The sequence below is a fragment of the Monodon monoceros genome, unplaced genomic scaffold (assembly GCF_005190385.1).
Source record: "Monodon monoceros isolate NGI ecotype Baffin Bay Population unplaced genomic scaffold, NGI_Narwhal_1 Super_Scaffold_11, whole genome shotgun sequence".
Classification (NCBI taxonomy): domain Eukaryota; kingdom Metazoa; phylum Chordata; class Mammalia; order Artiodactyla; family Monodontidae; genus Monodon; species Monodon monoceros.
The window spans coordinates 66,369,360-66,392,886 of record NW_021703767.1 but is presented as its reverse complement, the minus strand read 5'-3'; the positions used below and the strand labels follow the sequence as shown (position 1 = coordinate 66,392,886).

Genomic DNA, 23,527 nt, shown 5'->3' with positions numbered 1-23,527 from the left:
TCTTTTTCCCTTAGGTTTGGAAAGCCTTAGACTTGTATTATTTAAACATCCTTGCTATTTGGTAACTGGCCCTAGATACAGCAATTTAGTTGATTGACTGGTTGGTTGACTAAGTGGACTTTTCTGAACATGAACATGAATAGCAATACAAAAATCACAGGCTCTCTGGGTTGGGTGTACTGATTCTTAAACCATAGCTGCACATTAAAGTTTTTTTTATAAGACAGAGCTTTTATAAAATACTGATGCCTGGGCCCTACCTTCTCAATCAGAATTAAGATTCTGATTTAATTTGTTTTGGGATCTCAAAGACTCTCTGGGTGATTCTCATGGCTTGCCAGGGTTTAGAATCTCTGGATAGATCTAAAAGGTTGCCCAGGTAACCATTGATCAGATACTTAAATCCCTTCCATTGGGAAATTTAGAATGATGACTCCTCTTAGAACCAAGATTCTAAGTAATATTATCTTCCAGACAATCTTCCTGGGTGTACAAACTCTGTGCTGCTACTAAACAGGGAAGCAGCAGGTAATGGTTCATGGTAAAAAAAAAAAAAAAAAGCCAGCAGTGCTTAGCTGTGGCCCTGGCTGATGTCAGGGAAATATCCTCCTAGGTCAATGGTGCTCGACCAGGGAATATTTGTCCCCCAGGTGACATCTGACAATGTCTGGAGACGTTTTTGGCTGTTATAACTTGGGGGAGTGCTATCAGCATCCAGTGAGTAGAGGTCAGGGACGCTGCTAAACATCCTGCAATGCACAGGACAGCCCCTGCAGCAAAGAATTGTCTGACACAAAACGTCAATAGTGCCAGAGTTGAGAAACCCTTTCCTAGATCCTTGGTCTCGGGTTCCCCCCACTCCCCCAGGAAATATCATCCCCAGTGGAATTAGTCCTAAACCTTTTCCTTCTCTCTGAAGCATGATTTCAACAATGTTTTTCAAGTCAACATCTTACATTCTTTTAAAGTAGTCCCAGAATGTGATAATCCTGCTTTGCTTTTAAGAAATAAAGGCTGCTGCCTGACTGTGTACATCAGAGAAGCAGGACCATCCCAGCACTGCCTTTTCCACGTGCTGCTTCCTTTCCCACCCAGCTGCCTCTCTGGACTACAGAATGAGCTGAGCCCCATGACCCACTGGAGGGCCTGCCTTGACCAGGCACTGCAACCAGTGGAGCCAGCCCTCGGGGTGCAGGTCACTCCATGAGATGTCCTGAGGCTGCTGGGTTTATCAGCTGCCAGACTGCCTGGGTCAGGCCCGCGGCCAAGTTGATTAATAAGTGCTGGGCTGACACTTCTAGTAGGGATCAGACCTGCTGATTTTACTTTCTACTTGCTTAGATCATTTCATTATTAAATTAAAGATTGTTGTGATTTAAACTGAACTGGCAGGCAGCCTGGGGACAATCACGGGGTTTGGTGAAGGAAGCTGAACCTGGTACTGCATTTACCAAATCCAATCTCAGCTGGGTGCTTTTTCTTTCTCTTAAAGAAATAATTGAAAACTCCAAGGGCTGGAAGTAAGAAGTAGAGCCTTCCCCTGCAGTGTCAGGAGCCCACACAGAGAGGCTGGCACACCAGGAAAGGGAGCTGATTATAAATAGCATAAAAAGCAGCATCAGTCAAAACTCACTGATGTGCCAGAGCAAAATGTTAAAAGAAATAGGAAGCAATGATTTTTTATTTTTGTAATTTAAAATGCTAAGGAATGAAGACAATATATATACATATAGGTTAAACATTCACACACAACACAAACATACACCCTGCATACACACACAGAACCCAACTGAGCCCCTTTAAGGAAATGATGGATAATTATTAAATTGAAAATAACAAAATCACAAGTAGTCAGAGCCTCACAGAGTGAGCAGCTGTCCTTTTTCATGCTATTTATTGAGAAAGTCTGTGGTTTCCCCTTGTGAAATAATTTTTCTGTATGCGTATTTCTTTTCCAGCTGAGATGGAAACCATTTGAGATTCCAAAAGCCTCTCAGAAGAAAGTGGACTTCGTGAGAGTAAGTAAGTCAATACTATCCACACCTGCCCACCATTCTCTTCTGCGGTGAGTGATCCAGCCATTTGCAGGCTGGATGCCGAGCAGAAGCAGCCTTGGAGGCAAGCAGCAGACATAGCACCACCTGCCTCTGCTTTTGGGGCTGGCAGAGGGATGTCTTACGTACAGGCACTATATGGCCACTGACACCAAAGGGCACTTGTGAGCTATTTACAACATCTCCAAACAGCCAATGGAAATTGGGTATTTACCTACTTCACGTTTCTTTGTTCCTGGCTAGAACACGGGTTCTGAGCCTTTTTGTTCCATGGACTCCTTTGAAAGTCTGGAAGCCTGTGTTTTTATTTTATTTATTTATTTTTAAGCCTGTGTTTGTTTTTAAATGCATAAAATAAATTACATAAAATTACAAAGAAGCCAATTATATTGAAATACAGTGATAAAAATATTAAAATAGCAAATTTGGTTTGGTTTATAGTAATATATATGCTACCTTCTTAATGTACTAAATCACAAGATCTATGAAAAGATCTAACAACTATGGTTATTAGAAGTATGAGCATAAATGATATTTTGGGATATCTGTAACAACTATAATGTGATATAAAAGCATCTATGGTTTCTATCAGTACAAGGTTACAGGCACTTCTAAAACTGCTGTGGTTTGTTGCTTACATTCACGTTAATTGAAGGAAATGATAAATTTCAGTCAGAGATTAGTGAAATATATATATAATTTTTTTCCCCATCCAATTTCATGAACTCCCCAAAATGGATCCCTGGGCTAGAATAGCATCGACTCAGGGTGGCAACTCTAGTTAGCACAATGCTGATTAGAAGTTCTGCTTGGTAGTTATAGGTGCTGGGAGTATTGGAACAACTGTGCTCAGAACAAAGCATATATAGCAGAGAGGCTGGGAGCTACAAGGAGGTGGGGCTCAAAGAAGCCAGGGGAGGGTTCTGTACACCAAGCTCAGCTCATAGCTTACTTAAGGAGAGTCCAGGTGCCCAGCCTTAGGCCAAATTGTTTGTTCTGTGTTGAATTCTTTATCATATTAAGTGCTCCAAGCCCTGTGTGGGCTCATCTAAATAGACCCCAAACTTGCAAATTGAGTTAAAATATAAAAAGAAATCCCTCACTCTGGGTGAATTATAGATATCTGGAGGAACAGAGCTCCCACCTTTCGGGAAGGCCCATGTGTTAAAAGTCTTTGGGACTGTGGGTTATTAGCAGAGAGGATTACAGTTGGTCAGAATACTTTCCTCTACCCTGCTCTGGAAAGATTAGGGCTGACCCTATTCATAAGCAGAGGGCTACCCACATGGTAATGTATATTTGAGGGGCATTAATTGGTCCTTAATGCTGCAACTTTCCTCCCCAAGCCTCCTAGATGCCTAATTTTACCTCCAAAGGAAACTCTCCTTCAGGTTGATCTTAAGCACCAAACTGATAAAATGCCAAGTAATGAATTGATGCTCTGTAAGGTCAACTCTGATGGAGCCATTAAGACAATCCAGACCTAGGGCCATGCCTGGCAATGAGGGTGAGCCACCATCTACAAAACATAAGTCAGTAAATTCCGGGTTCCCTGGTCCCAAAGGGAAGACCCTAGTAGAATTTGCCTCATGACTCTTAGGGACCAGCGGGAGGGCTGGCCTCATTCACCTTTCCCTCTCATGCGGGTCTCTCCCAGGGCCTGCACACCTTATGTGGAGCTGGAGACATCAGGTCTAACAATGGGCTTGCTGTCCACATTTTCCTCTGCAACACCTCCATGGGGAACAGGTAAGTGGCTCAGAGCTATGGCACGAGAGCCCCCTTCCCCAAGAGCTACTGGCAAGAGGGTGAAGGCTGGTTTGTTGTTTCTGTTACTTTTTTTTTTTTTTTTTTACCCCAGAGCAATCTTGATATACATTTTAAAATAATGACAATAAATGAGCATTTCTATGTTGACTGACTTCTGTGGCATAAATAAGAATGTCACATAACAATGCAAATACAAAAGGGACAATGGAGCACTGAAAGCAGGAGTAGTCTAAGTATTCTGACTCAAACCTTGACTTTAATCAGGTTTGAGTCAGAATATCCTTAACTTCTAAGGTTCCCCAGGGCTGTTCTTGAGTCCAAAGTCATACTATATGAGCAGCCATTAGGGCTACCTGTTGGTGGCAGACTTTGACTTCAGCTAATAACTTTGCGTAAGCTTAAAGATCCTAAATAAAAGAACTTACATATTAGATTTTTTTTTCAATCAGAAACACTTACATAAAAGTCATTTTTGCCTTTTCTTTGGGAAGCAGAATATCATAGCAGTTTTGCACACTACCTTTGGAACCAGACTGCTGTGTCCAAAGCCCAATCCATTCTTCCTGGCTGAGCAACCTAGGACAAGTCATTTAACTTCTCTGAGCCATGAATCAGGGCCAAAATCACGGCCCTATGACAAGGCACTGGAGATGTCCCTTGGAGTCCAGTGTCATATCAGGCTCCTCCTGTCTGTCTACCTGAGCTACATTAGCCTTCATTCAGTTCTTTCTACCTGCCATGTGCCTTCCTGCCTCAGAGCAGGTGCCTGTGCTGTTCCTTCTGCCTGGAATGTTCTCCCCACCCCACCCCCATCCCATCTCCAAGCCCTTGCCTAGATGATTTCTTCAGATCTCAGGTCAGACATTCCCCCTTCAGGAAAGCCTTGGCTGCCTCCTCAGACTAGATCAGGTTCATTATTCTTTCAGTCCCCTGAACGTGACATTCACAGTGCCATTACAGTTTATGATGATATGGTTCTGTAATTGTTGGATTGCTGTCTGACTTCCTACTAGACTCTAAAGCTCCATGAGGGCAGAGATGGGGTCATCTTGCTCATCATTTTACACCCAGCACTAAGCCTGGCACATACCAGGTACTGTGCAATAATTTGTGCAGTGAATTAATTTGCCTGGACAGTGTTAAAACTGAAAATCATAGGAATTATTCTATATGTTTCAGATGCTTTTACAATTCGGATGGAGACTTCTTGATTGGTAAGTTTTGAAGATTTCAGACCCTTTCATTGGTAATTGATCCCTAGTCATAAGCTACTTTTTAATTGTATACATATGACTTTCCTTTCAATCTGTCTTATTTAGTGCAGTCTACAGACTGAGGTGTAAAGGCGATTGGAGGTCTGGAAAAGATTCTTTGTGTACCCCCAAGGCCCTACTCTATTTCCTGGTCTCCCTGTCTTTGCTCGTTTCTTCTGGGCCTTTCTGATCTGGGAGATCTGGGCAGCTGAAAAGAAATGAAGAGTAATACCAACATGTGATTAACTTGTTAAGATAACTCTATTTGCCTTCACACTCACCCAAGAAAAGACCATCTGCCATTGATATCTGCAATATAAATACAAATTTTCATGAGACCATCAGGAAGGATGGAAAGTCTAGTAGGGATTTCTCTGGTCTACCCATTCTTTTTCGATGGTTTTAGTACGATATTATGGAGTGAACATTTTGATGTAGACAGTAGATATGCAAATGTCAGCATTCTGCTGGAACTATCAGAAATGGGTCTTTTTCCATCCTATTTCTTCTGCTCTTTCTGGTCAAGCCACAGAATTGTGCAAATACAAGCTCCTTACCTGGCAACCAAAGAAAAGAAGAAAAAAGCAGAGTCAATTTTTCCATTCATGTTTTTCTAGATAGTAAAATAGCTAACATAAGTTGTCAATTCTGTCATATTCCCCCATAAAACTCAATAAAGTACTTTTCATTTGGAATGAAAAAGCAAATGCAGCCCTTAAGCCTTTTACTCTTCATGAAGTCATTCTCGCCTGAAAAGAGCTACCCACTGCCACCCTGTCTTTTTTGTTAGTTCCCCAGAAAGGGAAACTTCTCATTTACACCGAGTTTGGCAAGATGCTTGTTCAGCCCAACGAGATATGCGTCATTCAGGTTGGTGATGTGTCCCCCTCTCCCTGCTTCTCCCTAATTTGGGAGCAATCTGATGTTGCAACTGCTGCTATTTCCAACTCTAAAATTTCTCTGTCATGTCTGGGCAATGGGGAGGAAGTTTGAGTTATACAGAAGGCTCCCTGTGCAGAAGGGTAACTAGACTTGTGTGCCTACTTTGTTTTATTATTTTTCAAATTTATTTTATTTAGTTAGTTAGTTAGTTTAGTTAGTTAGTTAGTTAGTTAGTTTGGCTGTGTTGGGTCTTCATTACTGCACGCAGGCTTTCTCTAGTTGTGGCGAGCGGGAGCTACTCTTCGTTGCAGTGCGTGGGCTTCTCATTGCAGTGGCTTCTCTTGTTGTGGAGGACAGGCTCTAAGCACATGGGCTTCAGTAGCTGTGGCATGCGGGCTCAGTAGTTGTGGCTCACAGGCTCTGGAGCGTAGGCTCAGTAGTTGTGGCGCATAGGCTTAGTTGCTCTGCAGCCTGTGGGATCTTCCCAGACCAGGGCTCGAACCCGTGTCTCCTGCATTGGCAGGCGGATTCTTAACCACTGCGCCACTAGGGGAGCCCCCTACTTTGTTTTAAAATAGTACACAACCACAAAGCAAAGAACATTGTCAATTCACTTTCCTAAATATTTATACACACTCTGGATAAGGCCCTGGTGCGGGTGGAAAGCAGTGAAGATGGATTTCTTTAAAAGTTGGCTAAATCAGGGCACTGTTATCTATGGACCCAGTGAGAGAGTAGACTAGAATTGGTTTGAGTCACAGATGTGATTAGAAGTTAAATTTTTCTTTCTACCTCCTCTTTGAGCTGGTCACCTCTCCAACATAGTTCAACAGGCTACAGAATTACTTGTGCAAGTGAGGCTGGCTATGGCTCTTGGGCAGCTTCTTTATAACTACAGGTATAATTTGGGAGAGCACACCAATGTTTACTTTTGTTCCAGAGAGGAATGCGGTTCAGCATAGATGTCTTCGAGGAGACCAGGGGCTACATCCTGGAGGTCTACGGCGTCCACTTTGAGTTGCCTGACCTGGGACCGATTGGTAAATCTTCAATGCAAGCTTCTAAGCCTGACTTGAAATATAGGACACAGATAATTGCATGAAAGTTAAACATCCATCTCCCCTCTTTATCTCACTCAAACTTCAACTTTCCTCTCTAGACAACTTCTTCCCTAGACCAAGTGTAGTTGGGAATTTCAGAACATGCTAGAGCTCCCTGAGCAATCGTAGACTTCTTATTTCAGACTTCTAAGTTCAGGGGCTCCAGGTGGCATAGCTGACCCATCTGATGAGATGACAGCTTCATTAATTAGCTGGTCAGTGCACCAGTCCATCAGCTTGTCTTGGCTCCCATGTTGTGCTGAGCGTAATGACAGGAACCACATTAAGGATAGAACAAGCTTCTTCCCATCACATACACGCATAACAGAAAACGATCCAAGCCAACCCATGGTAAATCTCTCTCTAGAATAGTATACAGACCATTGGAGAGCAAAACAATATGTAATAGATTTCAGGTTATACAGAGTATACCGTAGAGGATGTAGAAGTCTGGGTTACTGTAGGCCAAGTCTCCAGTAACAGCTTCATAGAAAAGATAAGATTTGACTAATCCTTGATGGAAAGTTGAGGGAAAATGAAAGAGATGAGCTTAAGAAAAAGTGTACAAGTGGGAATGGGTTTTGTGGATAGAAGGAAGATCATGTTCTTAAATGAGTGGCTTGTATGTAGACAATAAAATGGGAAAAGCCATAACAATGGTAGGGGCTATGTGGCTATGGAAAGGGGAAACAGACTGAAAGACATACAGTCTATGAACCTCACATTCCTACTGAGCATCCTCCAAAACATCTACACACCTGAGAGTCAAAAAGCGTACCTCCCTCAGTACTGTGAAGGAGCTAGAAACCACAGCCTCCACGAGGCAGATTAAAACTTTCAAAAGTGAAACAAGGTCCCCCACCCCCAATTCTTCTGGCAAGCTGGAGACGGGAGAGCGAGAGAAGTGAAGGCGGTAGGAGGGGTTGTTCGCAAAACGTCCCTGGGAGTGAAAGGAGTGGTTGGGAAAATTGGCCCTTGGTTCCATCTTTGGCATGTTTGCTGAAGGTGGTGGCCACAGCCCCCAGCTCTTCCCTTTCCTTGTCAACAGATTTTTTTTTAAAGCAAACCAGGGACAGGCCAGCATGTGCCTTCTGGTCACTCCCCTGGGGGATCCAAATAGAGGAAGGTGAGAGGCAGCAGAGACGCAGTGGAGCCATGGTGGGCCATCTGTTATCCTGCTCTCCACCCGCTCTTCCCACTTTGCTCTGGCTTCCTGCTGCTCCAGAGCCAGCAGAGCCTCCGGGTTCCATGGAACACGTACCCTCTGGAAAATATATATAATTTACTAACCAGCTGGGGACATTTTTTCTTTTAAACCCCAGGAGCTGGAAATGATAAAACACTCCCCAGGTCTCTCCACTCAGAGTTAAATTATGTTTTTGCACTTACGTTTTTCATTTTTGGTCTTTTGATTTATTTTTTTCTCTCTGGAGGGAACACTCACAAAGCAAAGGTAAGCAGGCAAGTCCCAAATACTGTCTCCCTCAGTGGCAGACAGATTGTCAGGCTGCAGAGCAGTTTTTCAGGCTTGGGTTGATTCTGAGTTCTGTCTGAGGAGCAGAGGCACGCCTGGGGCTACAATATGTAACCTTTCTCAAGGACTGTAGATGACTTCTAGAGTCATCAGAGTTTTCTTGGAAAAAAAAATCTAGTATTCTATCATATCTTACCTTTCCTCTTTTCTAGTCTCTCCCTCTCCTCCCCTTCCCTCCCCTGTAGTGATGAGATAATGTATGTAAAATGTTTATAAACCATATTCACTCTACAACTTTAGGACATAATGCTGGTGATGATGATGACGATATTTTCATGATTTTTTTCTGACCAAATTCCTTAGGTCCTCCTTAAAAGGCACCAGACTGGGATTCCAATGAGCCTTTGAACAATGAAAGCAAATTGTGGAGTAGCTTTTGACGTGGAAGAAAGCCCTTTCTCTTTGTGCAACAATGGGCATCTTTCCTATGTGATTTCAGAAGTGTCTAAAAGACTTTTGGGTCATTATGTTCTAGGAGCCAATGGCCTGGCCAATCCTCGTGATTTCTTGATACCTGTTGCCTGGTACGAAGATCACCAAGTGCCAGGTGGTTACACTGTGATTAATAAATACCAGGGCAAGATGTTTGCTGCCAAACAGGTAAAGTAAGCGGGTTTGTAGGCAGGGGAAGGAATGAATAGTTATTAAGCACCTTCTGATTGCCAAGGCTAGTATTAAGTATTTACATATATTATTTCATCTTTACCACATCACTAAGATACTACAAATAAGGTGCTACTTGCCTTACTTGTAGTCATGAAAACAGGCCAGGTGGTGATAACTTACCAAATGTCACAGTAAATGACAGAATCAGCATTCAAACCCATATCTTTCTGACTCCAAAGGGCATGCTCTTTCTATTTATCAAGCAATAAAACCCCCGCAATATCTAGGTCTCTATAAATGGTGGAGGAAGCATAATATACAGGCAGGGCAATATGTTCTGAAAAGGGAAATGAGTTAATAGCAGTTCATCTAAGACTTATATTCAACAATGGTCACCATATTTTCAAATACAAGCAACAATTGACAGAAAACAAGCAGAACTCAGTTAGTTTGACTTCGTTTATAGCACCAGCCTGGTAAACTCAGGAGATAAGCAAAGGCATAGATAATAATAACAATATATAATCTGTAATATAATACATTATTACTTCATATACTGGATATATAATATAGTAGAATAAAGTAACCATACAGTAAAAATAATCCAAAGATCTCTTCTGTTTACCATTATTCATTTGCTTTATTTTTGCCCATTTAACTTATTGCTTATATTTTGCTAAGGCACGTTATTTTCTTTGGACAGCATCTAGAAGGTATGCTAACCAGCAGAGACCAAATAGTTTGGCATTTAAAATTAACTCTTGAGGGTTCATTGTCACACTCATTGACACATAGTCACCCTCATATTCTCTGGATCAGGATTTCCTAAAATGTGGTTCAGAGACCACTTGCATCAGAAATTCTCAGGAAAGCTTGTTTAAAATGCAGGTGCTGAGCTACTACTCCAGCCTGGCAAAAATGATGACCTCTGGGGATGCAGTGTGGAAATCACATTCATTTTTTTTTTCCTGTGCTATACAGTAGGCACTCACCAGCCATCTACTTTGTACATAGTAGTGTACATACGTCAATCCCAATCTCCCAGTCCGTCCCACCCCCCACCCCTTGGTGTCCATATGTTTGTTCTCTACCTCTGTGTCTCTATTTCTGCTTTGCAAATAGGTTCATCTGTACCATTGTTCTAAATTCCACATATATGTGTTAATATATGACTTTTTTTCCTCTTTCCGACTTACTTCACTCTGTATGATAGTCTCTAGGTCCATCCACGTCTCTGCAAATGGTGATAAAGAAGATGTGGTACATATATACAATGGAATACTACTCAGCCATAAAAAGGAACGAAATTGTGCCATTCACGTTCATTTTTAAATGACTATTCCCTGTATTATATTTGACATATATTTGATAGCAGATCACCATTCTAGAGGTAGCCAGCAGCTCCATGGGTTTCCACTTTCCAAATGGACTCTGTGTGGGTTATTCTCTGTGTGAGCCCCCACTGCCATTCTCCCATCTCTGCCATGATCTGTGCCCTGGGAGGCTGACCTACACGGACTGCATCACCTGGACTCCCTAGCCTAACTACCTTCCTATAACAGAACACTGATCCTCTCTTACCCCAGGGCAGACCCAAGAAGCATCACCTTAGGATTGCTCTGAAATCTCAAGTCGCTGGGGCTGGAACTCTTAGAGACCTTCTAGCCTTTCTGCACTCACCAACCCAGGCACTGAATATACTAGAATCTCCTCTGGGCAGCAGTTAGCTGGGGAGCAGTCACAGCCAAGTGCCTACCCTCAGCACTGGGAAACCCAGACGGTGGCCCAGATTGTCAAAGAATTGCTGGCATCCACAGATTCTCACAATTGTGTTAAAATTCTTGAAAAGGCACTGCTTGGAGCATGCGCTGTGCTTGTGCTGCACATGTGATCAGAAGCAGCTGCAGCTTATGAACTGGAAGACTAGGGTTAGCGGCAGAGTGAGGACAGTTTGAGAGAATGTGAAGCAACCACAAGATGATGCAGGGTGATACTTTTCCCAAAGATGGTATTATTAAATGATGAGAACAGAATCACATCAAAAAAGAGACAATAATGCCAAGTACAAACCGAGGAATCATAGCTACAAAAGCATTACATGCTAAAATCACCCTTTCCTGCCTTTTTGTTGTTGTTGTTGTTAATCAGGATGTCTCCCCGTTCAATGTTGTGGCCTGGCATGGGAATTATACGCCCTACAAGTACAACTTGGAGAACTTCATGGTCATCAACTCAGTGACCTTTGACCACGCAGTAAGTCTGGCCCACGGAGGGGCCCTGGGGAGAGGACACCCATAGGTGGGAGGGGTCCACAGTAGACCCCTGACATTCACAGATTTAACACTACCAGTGTCACCCTTGGAAGCCCGAGTCATTTGTCGCTGTGCTGACAGGAATTTGAATCATCTGCTGCAAGGCTTCAGTGAAGGAGTAAATAACATAGCTAGAGGGCGACCCAGGCTAAACGCTCAGCACTCACCCTACAGAGTATTCACAGGAACTCTCCTACATGGCTAAAAACTTGGTTTCTTCCTGGAAAATATATCCCCAAAAGAAAACCGGTGCTAATGTTAGTGATGGAGTGGTGAGGAAGAAACATTTCTGGATTTGGAAAGTTCTCTGTCCTGCTCATAAATACCAAGAGTCTGCTAGCTCTGGCTGCCCACTCCAGTGCCTCCACTCCCGGCTCTTTTTAGCCATGATGGAACAGACAGCCCTCTTCTAAAGTTACTCATAATGTTCAGTGCTTGAATTTAAACCAAAGAAATTCTAGATTATGAACTCGATCATATTTTTCAGTCAATCAGGGGACTACAAATAGGTCCCCAACCTACAGTGCAGGCCCCCAAGGCCCCACATTCTTGATAAAGTGCTACTCCTGAGATCCTGGGGGAAAGTTCACTTTGCATAATAGATTAACTTAACCCACAAGCTGGAGGGGTAATTAGAGCAGAAGCAAGAAACCAGAGACAGAAGGATTACTCTGAGCCAGTTCAGCTTACCTCTAGGGGCCCAAAACTACCCTTCTGAAGAGCAGCAACACTTAATAAAATCAAAAGGGAAAAGAAAATGAGGCATCATGCCCAAAGCAGCAAGAAAAAGGATCCTGAGACACTGATAGAGCTTTATTTGAGCTTCGCTACCTTTTCTTTAACAGTTTCAGATCATTTCTCATGACAGATGAAGAAGTGTTCATTTTCACAGCATAAAGCGTTTTTTGACTTGCATTTACACATGCCCAATCTCCTCTGTACTGCTGCTATAGCTGTTTTCCCAAAATTCAGACCTGATCATTCTATCACAGCATTAGAAAACCTTTGCAGGTTCCCTGTGGTTTAGGATTAAGTCTGAGCTCTGAAGCATGGTATCTGATTGTCTTCGCCATCTGGCCCTGGGCTCATTTTCCAGTACCACCTCTTGCCCCTCTCCCTTTTGCCAGTGCACTCTGGGCTTTAGCTCTCTTGCCTCAACAAAATCTCTGTGCATTTTGATCTTTCCTGTTTTCTGTGCTTAAAATGCCTTTCTGCCTTTTCCTTCCTTTCCTTCCCTTCCTTCCTTCCTCCTTCCCTCCCTTCTTCCCTCTCTTTTTCTTTCTTTCTCCTTTCATTCTTCAGGTCCTACCTCAAATGTCACCTCCTCTTTGAAGCCTTCCCTGATCCTCTCAGTAGATAGGCACTCTGTACCCCCTTGGCTCTCTATTTGTAAAGCTATATTTCCCTTGGCACCTTGCTGTGATTCATTATTCATGCACTTGTTTCATTACTCCTTCAGTCCCCCTCACACACACCCACCACCACCACTAATGATGCTAAAGGGCAAGGAGTAGTGCTCAATCATCTTTGAATCCCAGACCTTCATGTGGCATCTGAAAGCAAACATGATCATTGATTGCCATTAAGTTGAATCTCAGTCTTTCCACCGAAGGAGTCTAAAGTTCTTGATAAATCATAATATTGTCTCCCCACCTATTCCCTTTTCCCCTACACTACCACCACCCAGACGAGTGATGCATTTTAGACCTGAGAGTCAAACAAGGGTAAGAAAGCAATGAGGATACCATCTGGAATCTCCATGATTCCTCTAAAGAGATGCACATCCTACATCTATACCAACCCTTGGATATTATTTTATTTCTATTTCCACCTTACTCTGAGCACCCCTTCTGCCAAGAGCTCCCTGCAGCACATCCCAGCTCTGGTCACTCTGACCTGAGGTTGCGAGGCATGCACTGCTTGTTGTCAGACCCACAGGATAGTACTTACATGAAATGAGGGCTCAGCAGGGTGAAAAGGCTGCTTAGAATCTCCTTAGCTGGTGTTAATTCATTTTGCTTCAAGCACAGCAAGAGGGGAAAGTCAGATGAGTGATTACTACACCTCGATGACAAGCCCAGACTTCTTAGCCTGGCCTGTGGTTTGATCAGACATTACAGTTTCACTCAAAAACCCTTCATGCATGGGTAACGTGTGTCATTGTTCAGTCACCTCCCTTTCCTCGTGTCTTCAGGCTTTCCTTGTCCTTTCTTTCACAGGACCCATCCATTTTCACGGTATTGACTGCCAAGTCTGTCCGCCCCGGAGTGGCCATCGCTGATTTTGTCATCTTCCCACCGCGATGGGGAGTTGCTGATAAGACCTTCAGGCCTCCTTATTACCACAGTAAGTCTTTTGCCAAGTTACATTTGAAAACCAAGGAGACAGCAGAGTGGTCAGCATTACCCACAGGGAATGCTGCCAAAGGTGTTTTTGGACGCCCTGTCCTGGCTGGAGTTCAAAGCCTGCCTCCCCAGGCCCAGTGCCGCTCCCCCAGAATTTTAGCTACTTAAACGCCACAACTTGTTTGGGGATGGCAGTGGCGTGTTGACTCTGAGAAGGAAACAACTGTGTAATGCCTAGAGCTCAGTTCCTCTGGCCCTGAAGAATGGCACAAAGGCTGGTAAAGGATGAAGCAAGATGTTTCTCTACGTTTTAGGTATAAAGGGAGGAAGAACCACGGGATGTTGTTGGTTAGTTTGCTGTTTTTGGAAAGTTCATTATCTAAGTCTGGTTCAAGAGCCAATAAAATGTGCCTTCTCCAATAATAATTGGAGGGGTAAAGCAGATTGCAGTCCACACTAGGGGATGGATCCTATTCTGGAAGCAGTTTCTGCAAAGCAGTTGTTGTCTAGAACAGAACTTACCAAATCTATGATTTTTTTCATTTTATTAATACTGTTTTTACTTACTGCGAACACTTACTGACAATTTCCTATGGCTCTAAGGTTCTTTAAAAGTATTAACCCAGTCAATCCTCATAACAGCTGTGAAAGGTAGGTAGTATCATTATTATCTGCCTCCACCCCTGCCACTTTTTTTTTTTTTTTTTCAGAGATGAAACTGAGCTGTGAAGGATTAAGTAACTTGCTCAAGGCCTCACAGCTAGTTAAGTGGTGGAGTCAGGATTCAATGAAGGCAGTCCGATGCCGGACCAGTCATGGGCACTAACGGATATGCCTAGCACAGTGCCCAGTGCATGATATGCATCTAATAAATATTTATTTAACAGGTGAATGCATCGCCAAGAATGAATAAGGTACCTCATGGCTGTACTTAATGAAGCTGGCATTTTTAATTGTGCAGTAGCTAGCTATAAACCCAACCTAAATGTCAACGCACAATTCTACTTCCTGGAGAGTGCATTTTTGTACATAGAGTTCTGGAAAGACTCTGAAGTGCATGTCAGCTGGAACATTCTAAAAAACAAACCCCTTTCTTTAGTTAACCTCAGGGCTTTCTGTCTCTGAGGCGCCTCTCGATATGTACCCAGGTGCCAGTACTTTAACAGGATACAACAGTGACTAAATGAGCAATTTAAGCATTTGTAGAGGGTGGAGAACAAAGGCCCTCAGAATGGAAGAAGGTCACTTCATGGTCAAATGTCAGCATCACCTTTCTCAGATGAAATCACCTGAAAAGGACACAACTGGTTAACACTTCAAGGACACCAGATACTTTGTGAATAGAGATGTAACAAACTATGTCCTTTCTGAAGAATATCAAGCCCATCACAGGTCCCAACTGTTCTCCTCCTGGAAATTAGTCCCCTAGAGAGCCTGTTGTCAAGGCAAGAGAACTGCTCTGGATTATAGCCTGTACGTCACATACTAATCCTTGATACTTCACTATTTCACATAGTTCTTATATGGAGGCTGCTCTTCGTGCCTGAGGTAGTGGTTTTCAAATTTTAGCATGTGTCAGTGTCACCTGGAGGGCTTGTTAAAACGCAGATTCCTGGGTCCCACCCTCAGAATTTCTGCTTCAGAACGTCCAGGGTAGGATCTGAGAATTTGCATTTGTACCAAGTTCCCTCATGATGCTGATGCAACTGTTCCAGGAACCACACTTTAAGAGCATTAGGGGATATGAAAACCACTTAGAATGACTTCTTTTTAAAACAATTCTTCCCTGGGTCCACTCTCAGAGAGTTTAGTTAGTTGGTATTGAGGTGGAACCTCAGAATCTGCGTTTTGAACTAGCAAGTCAGGGGATTCTGATGCAGGAGGTCTACAGACCACATGTTGAGAAATGCTGGCCTGGGGCTTGTCTCCCCACCCAGGTTCGCTCCTGTGCTACAGTTGTCAATCCACTGCTTGATTTTAGTTTGTAATTCAGACTGCCTGAAACAAATGGCCTCGTGAAATGCCTCTTCTAATTTTTTTTTTTTAAAGACTCTCAAATAAATTTGGCCCAGGATAGATAAATCTCAGAGAGGTATGGTTGCCCTGAGTTAGTTGGAAAAACCCCAGAACCCTGAGTTAGAAATTATTTTTACCAGAGATATTAAAAATAATGCTTTAGGGCTTCCCTGGTGGCACAGTGGTTGAGAGTCCGCCTGCTGATGCAGGGGACACGGGTTCGTGCCCTGGTCCAGGAAGATCCCACATGCCGCGGAGCGGCTAGACCCGTGAGCCATGGCCACTGAGCCTGTGTGTCCAGAGCCTGTGCTCTGCAACGGGAGAGGCCACAACAGTGAGAGGCCTGTGTACCGCAAAAAAAATAAATAAATAAAAATAATGCTTTAGCAGTAATCAAAATCTCTGCCACTTTGATGTGACTTTACAGAAGTGGAGAATGATTTCTGTAGAAATATTGCCTCCAGTCATCTTGTTTTTTTTAATAAATTTATTTATTTATTTATTTTTGGCTGCATTGGGTCTTCGTTGCTGCATGCAGGCTTTCTCTAGTTGCGGTACGCAGGCTTTCTCTAGTTGCGGTGAGCGGGGGCTACTTTTCCTTGTGGTGTGTGGGCTTCTCATTGTGGTGGCTTCTCTTGTTGCGGACCATGGGCTCTAGGTGCACGGGCTTCAGTAATTGCGGCATGCAGGCTCAGCAGTTGTGGCTCGCGGGCTCTAGAGAGCAGGCTCAATAGTTGTGGCACACGGGCTAGTTGCTCCATGGCATGTGAGATCTTCCTGGACCAGGTCTCGAACCAGTGTGCTCTGTGTTGGCAGGTGGATTCTTAACCACTGTGCCACCAGGGAAGCCCGCCTCCAGTCATCTTAATGCACCTTAGTCAACTGGATTCAGCATTAATCAAAAAGGCAAGGTCTACCTTCCCAGTGTCCTTTGAAATACAGAAAATGATGTAGAAATGTCATCACCAAATCATTGCTACCTAAATTCATATTCAGATCAAAGCTGAATTCTGTCTTGCTCTCTTCCCAAAATTAAGCCATGAAGGTGACCCTGAGGATACATACTAGATCAAGGAGTGTGACAGCATATTTAAGTCATGAACAGAACTGCTTTTAAAATATAGACACTTTATGCTTACAGTTGCTTCTTTTCCTCTATTTCTGCTTCATGGAGAAACAAGTAGAGCTATGACCTGGGTCTTACCTTTTCTGCAGGGGCCTGCAGCAGCATTTTGTTTTCTGGGCAAAATGGCTATGGCTGCTCAGTCAGTTCCACAAGTATTTTGGCACTTGGCTATATTCACAAGTAAGGAAGGGGGTGGAGCATTTATCATGTCAAATGTTTGGCTTTGCAAGGGTTGCCAATGCCACATCTCTCCTCTCCGTCTAAGATTTGCACTGTCAGCACTCTCATGGGACAGACTATGACTATGACTATGACTATGAAGAACTTTAAAGAGGCTGTTTCTTACTCATTTCTATCACAGTACTTAGCACAGTGTCCATATATGCTGGATGGATGGAGAGGCAGATGGATAGGGTAGGAAATGGACAGATGAATGGATGGATGGTTAGATGGGTAGATATTCACCCAGGTGTTATATTTCTTTAATTCTTGCTCTAGATAAAGAGCTTTGTTTCAACAGAAACATAAGATAGAAAAAGTGGAAACATGGTGATTTTTGTCAAATTTTGTTGATTCTGGAGGCACAACTGGGACCAGTATACTTAACTTATATGAAAGCAAATTTCCATTTAACTTGGGAGAACTTTCTAACACCCAGAGTCTTCAGTAATATGATAGGTTCCTTTGCTGAGTAGAGTGCTTCCATTCACAGGAGGCATGCAGGCAGAGCCCAGAAGGTAATCTGTCAGGAATGATGTACAGAATATTTCTGTTTTGAGTATAAGTAGGGGTACCTTCCAATATTAAGATTTTCAGATTCTATGAAGAGAATGTCAATGGAAAAAGAATGAATCTAAGAAACATTTTAGAGAATGAAAGAATAAGATGATATTAGATTCAGATATAGAAGGTATTTGTTAGAATATATAGTATTTATGGATTAGTTTTTATAGATAATAAGATTTTTTCACACAGATTATTATTTGTTAACGGCCTCCAAGTCCAGGGTTCTTTCCATTACATCACATTTCCAACAACACACACACACACACACACACACACACACACACACACCACTTCAATTTTCTAATTTGGTAACCAGAAATATGGTGATACCCTGTATGACTGTGAGGCTATTTGGGAAGGGATTCAGATCTGAGAAAGAGGATAATTTTTATATGGGGCTTGTAAGCCTAGATGATGGAGTACATCCCTTCTTTATTATGATTTGCATGTTAATTATTATTAAAATTCTTGTCTGGGCCCTGATTTTCTTTAGATCTAGCATAATTTCATCCAGGCAGTGGAACTTAAGACCTCTGATAATCCACAGGGCCATGGAGTAGAGCTTTGCCTACCAAGAATTCCACCCTAATGAATGTTTTGCAGTTGTTTTCCTGTCTATCTATATTCTTTATTATTTCTATGAAATTTATCAGATTCTCCTATCTTCTTGACATTCTGTGGAAATAATGTTTGAGAGGTCTTGGTGTTTTCGGGCCTTGCCTGAGATAATAAAAATAATACTGTTTCAACCTTCCCAGGGAACTGCATGAGTGAATTCATGGGACTCATCAAAGGTCACTATGAGGCAAAGCAAGGTGGGTTCCTGCCAGGGGGAGGCAGCCTGCACAGCCCAATGACGCCCCATGGGCCTGATGCCGACTGCTTTGAGAAGGCCAGTAAAGCCAAGCTGGCACCTGAGAGGATTGCTGATGGCACCATGGTAAGCAAGTTAGATGTGAGGCTCTGGTGGCTTCTGGGGTCCCCAACCTTGTTGAGAGGCTATTTTTTATTTTTCCAAAGTCACAAAGAAGGAGTCAGGAGAGGAGAGTGTGTGTCTATGTGTATGTTCCCATGTGTGTATGCACACACCCCAGTGTATACACTAGACTCCTGATGTGGTAGGGTAAAAAGAGTTTGTATTGTACTTGGAGTCAGACCTGGGTTCAAATTCTAGCTCTTGGTTCCGTGTGACCTTGAGTAAGTCACTTAACCTCTCTGTGCTTCATTTTCTCCATCTGTAGAATAGGTAGGGCATCCAATCCAGCCAGTGGCTGTGATTTAACCCTGCTGACTGTACAGCACTGTTCAAATATAAGGGGAGATATTTTTAATACTATGTGAGGAGTCTTCCCTTATTTGTATGCAGCCCTCTGTATATATGCTCTGTCTCAGAGTCATCTCCTGCATTTTGAAGTAATCTTCTAGGGCCACAGGAACAGGGGATACAGGATGTCACCTTTAGCTAGTTTCTCAAGCCCAGGAGGGTCAAGGAAACCTTTGCCTGACTACAGTCAGAGATTGTGAGCAGCAGTTCTCAGCTGTTTTCTCATTTTCTTTTGCTCTCCTTTGGCATGGGATGAAGCTGATGGGATTTAAAACCTGTTTTGTATTCCTCCTGTGTCATGCTGTAAACACTGAGGCTGAACACAATTGCAGTTAGCTGTGGTACTTGATTTCATTTTATTTTGCATTCTAGTTTATGTACCACAAGGAGTAATTTTATGCTAAATCATATGTAAATTTGCCTTAAAGTTTTAAACAAATGCCTTCAGTGCCACCTGACTTTAAAATTGATAGCACAGACCTGCCTGACTCCATGCCCAGCTTGCAAACTACCTAATCAGAGAGCTTATCTGTCCCTCTGCCCAACGCAGTTTACTTGCAGTTCCAACTTGAGGACCATAGTTGATGGAGCTGATCTGCAGGGGCAGGGTGCAAGTCCCATCTGCTGGACCTCGGCTCCATTTCCCCTTGCAAGGGCCTCTGCAGAGTTTCTGTAGAACCCCTTCATCTCTGTGCGAGAGCTCTATGAAATATTGATAATCTTAAGCTATTACCTCTGAAAGTTCCTGGAAGTTCACAGGTTACCCCAGAGTTACCACTTAGTAACCTTCAGTACCCAACTTGGCTTTGGATAGTGTTACCAGGGAGCAGTGCTTTTGCAACAGTGAGGCACAGGACAGGGCTGTTTCTATGAGGAGCAAGACTTTGGGGAATGTCTAGGGCTTGGAGCTCTAGTGAGAAGGAGCTCTCCTATGGAGGGGAGCCCAGACTACCTGGCAAAGGAGGGTCCAACACGTTACTAGACCTAACTGGGTCTCCCTCACCATTTCCCATTACATAATTTGGATCCAGGCTCATCCATATGCCTTATCTTTATACCACTTTGCATTAAATTAACTTTATAATACTGTCTTCAAAGCTCAGCTGGGATGGAGTTTTGTTACTCCAGTCAGACAGCAAGGCTCCTAAGAAGTAGTCAGCAAAGAGACAACAATAATTATGGCCTTAATAATAACTTTTATATCTGAATAGTGCTTTATAACGTGCACAACACCTCCATATGATCTTACTTGGTCCTCATATCAAGCTTGTCACGGGAAGTCAGCCAGAGACAATCAACTCCATTGTTTTATTTTTTTAATATGTATTTATTTATTATTTTATGTATTTGTTTGTTTATTTATTTAGTTATTTATTTTGGCTGCTCCTGTTCTTAATTGCGGCACATGGGATCTTTGTAGCAGCATGTGGGATCTTTAGTTGCGGCATGTTAGTTGCGGCATGTGCACTTCTTTAGTAGCAGCATGCAGACTCTTAGCTGTGGCACACATGCGGGATCTAGTTCCCCAACCAGGGATCAAACCCAGGCCCCCTGCATTGGGAGTGCAGAGCCTTACCCACTGGACCATCAGGGAAGTCCCTCTCCATTGTTTAGGCAAAAAGAAGTTAATGTATATTAGACACCAGACATTAACATGGGTTCTCTGAGTTGTGGCACAAAGAGAATTTTTATCTTCCTTTTGTCCATGTATATTTTTTAAATTTCCAGTGACATGAGCACATAAGAATTGTAGGGTTTTCTTTTTTTTTTAAGCCATAGTGAGTCAGAAAATCAGCAACAGTTGAAGCTGGAATGTTTAGGATGCACAGGGCACTTGCATATTCTTTCTGTTGCAGATGAAACCTGCCTGAACATAGCAGGACATCCACCATTCAGAACCTTCTGGGACAGGGCTTTTAAAAGTGCTACAGACGTTCCTGCTCCCTTCTTCCCATCTCCTCCTCCTCACTCTCTCTTTTCCTTCTTTTCCTTTTCCCAGCCTATCTCTTGGTCAGAGTCCTGCAAAAGAAAGGCTCAAATCCCAGCTCTATGATTTCTTACTACTATCACCTTAGACAGTCATTTCCCAGCTCTGAACCTTAGTTTCCTCATCTGCAAAATGGGAAGTATGTTCTCCCTCACATGGACATAGCCGCAGTAAAGGCCCCTGAGAAGAATATTCCTAGGACTCTCCCACCTCTGCCCTTGGATCTAGCAAATTTAGCTCCATGATGCTACAAGGACAATGTGATGCTTACGTGTCCAGTTCCATTTGACAGAATGAAACTTGAGTGTCAGAGAAGTTAAGGATCTTGCACAAGCTACTACCCACTTATAAGTAGTAGGGCCAGAGCCAGAGCCCAAGGCTTGAGTTTTTCTCCTCACCGTGCTAGCACACATGATTTATTATTCAAAGATTCTACCTACTCATATCATCTCTCTTGACATCTAATCAAATGTGTTTTATTATCCACCTTTCTTCTTTCTTGTCCCCATCCTCATTCCCTACAGGCATTTATGTTTGAGTCTTCTCTAAGTATGGCCGGCACCAAGTGGGGCCTGAAGACCTCTAATTGTTTGGATGAGAACTACTACAAGTGCTGGGAACCTCTCAAGAGCCACTTCACCCCCAATTCCAGAAACCCTGCAGGAACTAATTGAGACTGGAGCATTGCTACCATAATGGAGGATGGATTTGTGTGATTTCCTTTAGAATCTCATGCTCTTTGGCAGTACTGGGGGAGGAGGTTGGTTAAAATGAGAACTTTTTCACAGTCAAGGAACTCAAACATTTATAGAGATGTATTTGGAAAGTGCTGTCAGCTTAATTACTCAATAAATACTTGCTGCTGTTCTGTGAGAGTGGCAGTTGGTCATAATCAGGCCTTGATGAGGCAGACCTGTGGTGCCCAGGAATGGAAGTCCATTAGATTGGACCAGGAGATTAGGTTCTCCTGGAGTAAGAAGACAGGCAACAGAACAGAAAGGAATGGGAAGCAGTATTTCTCACTACTTTATTTTATTTATTTATTTTGCGGTACGCGGGCCTCTCACTGTTGTGGCCTCTCCCGTTGCGGAGCACAGGCTCCGGACGCGCAGGCTCAGCGGCCATGGCTCACGGGCCCAGCCGCTCCGCGGCATGTGGGATCTCCCCGGACCGGGGCACGAACCCGTGTCCCCTGCATTGGCAGGTGGACTCTCAACCACTGCGCCACCAGGGAAGCCCTTTCTCACTACTTTAGTTCTGTAGTTTTAACACATTTCCCCCACTTTGTTGCCAAATTTTGCTGCTACCAAATTTTTATTTAACAATGTGTAATGAGAGTCAGCTATGTGTCAGGGCCTAGGAACTAGGGTTGCCAGATAAAATACAATATGCCCAGTTACATTTGAATTTCAGATAAATCACAAATAATTTTTAGTATAAGTATGTCCTGTGCATTATTTGGATATACTTATACTAAAAAATTATTCATAGTTTATCTGAAATTCAAATTTAACTGATATGCTTGTATTTTTATTTGCTAAATCTGTCAGTCCTACAAGGTTGTCAAGGAGATAGACATGGTCCTGGCCCTTACAGAGTTTACATTCTAGACAGGGAGACAAAATACACAAACAGTATAATTACAAATTGTGAAACAAGCAAAGAAGAAAACAAATAGGAACTGAGATGGGAATGACAGGTGGGATGGGGGGATCTTTCTTTAGAGAGGAAGGTCTTCATTGAAAAAGTGACATTTAGCCAGACCTAAAGGATAGGAAGGAGCAAGTCATTGGAAGAGTAGGGCTGGGCTGGGCTGGGGAAAAGGAGCATTCTAAGAAAAAGCCTCGTGGGTTCAAGGAACTCAAAGAAGAGTGGATGTGGGGAGCCCAGGGGCAGGCCATTGCAATAGCCCAGGCAAAAGACACCATTGTCCTGGACTAATGAGGTGGCAGCAGGGAGAGAGTGGATAAATCCCTGAAAGCTTTGGGGTAGACCTGAAAGAACTTGTTAGTGGACTGGATGTAAGGTCTGTGGGAAAGAGGAGTTGCAGACAGGGCTGGGACAACTGCTGGGTTTCTGGCAGTGGCATTTCATGATCTCAAACAATAAGGTATCTTTGAGGGTGACAGTAGTTGGTGTGCCTTCCCAATGTTCCTTAATATATTAAGAAATCTTTATTAAAAATAAACCAGTGTAAACTAGTAAAGCAGTTAATCCTTTAAAATTTTTAAATTGACCCCATAGCAGGTTGCCAGTGGCTCACCTATATCCCATTAATAATCACCATCCTGTGTTGACCAGCTCCTTCCAGATGCCAGCAGGGCACTCACAACATTGACTGAGGCCCAAACCAGAACAAAGTGCTGAGGATTTCTTTTTTAACATCTTTATTGGAGTATAATTGCTTTACAATGTTGTGTTAGATTCTGCTG

At 43.1% G+C, this 23,527-nt stretch overlaps 1 protein-coding gene across 2 annotated transcripts in view; it reads left to right on the top strand.

The window, feature by feature from the left end:
- HGD (homogentisate 1,2-dioxygenase) overlaps nucleotides 1-21,967 on the top strand; it is a 45,492-nt gene extending 23,525 nt beyond the window's left edge. Inside the window, exons 5-14 of one of the 2 annotated variants that reach the window (XM_029214258.1) lie at nucleotides 1,959-2,018; nucleotides 3,712-3,803; nucleotides 5,004-5,038; nucleotides 5,868-5,947; nucleotides 6,900-6,999; nucleotides 9,069-9,193; nucleotides 11,348-11,452; nucleotides 13,731-13,857; nucleotides 18,543-18,724; nucleotides 21,620-21,967. In XM_029214258.1, coding sequence (XP_029070091.1) covers nucleotides 1,959-2,018; nucleotides 3,712-3,803; nucleotides 5,004-5,038; nucleotides 5,868-5,947; nucleotides 6,900-6,999; nucleotides 9,069-9,193; nucleotides 11,348-11,452; nucleotides 13,731-13,857; nucleotides 18,543-18,724; nucleotides 21,620-21,769 — 1,056 coding nt within the window. In that variant the 3' untranslated portion in view covers nucleotides 21,770-21,967. The remainder of the gene's footprint in view (nucleotides 1-1,958; nucleotides 2,019-3,711; nucleotides 3,804-5,003; nucleotides 5,039-5,867; nucleotides 5,948-6,899; nucleotides 7,000-9,068; nucleotides 9,194-11,347; nucleotides 11,453-13,730; nucleotides 13,858-18,542; nucleotides 18,725-21,619) is intronic. The other variant, XM_029214257.1, reaches the window with a different exon arrangement.
- Nucleotides 21,968-23,527: the final 1,560 nt, after the last annotated feature.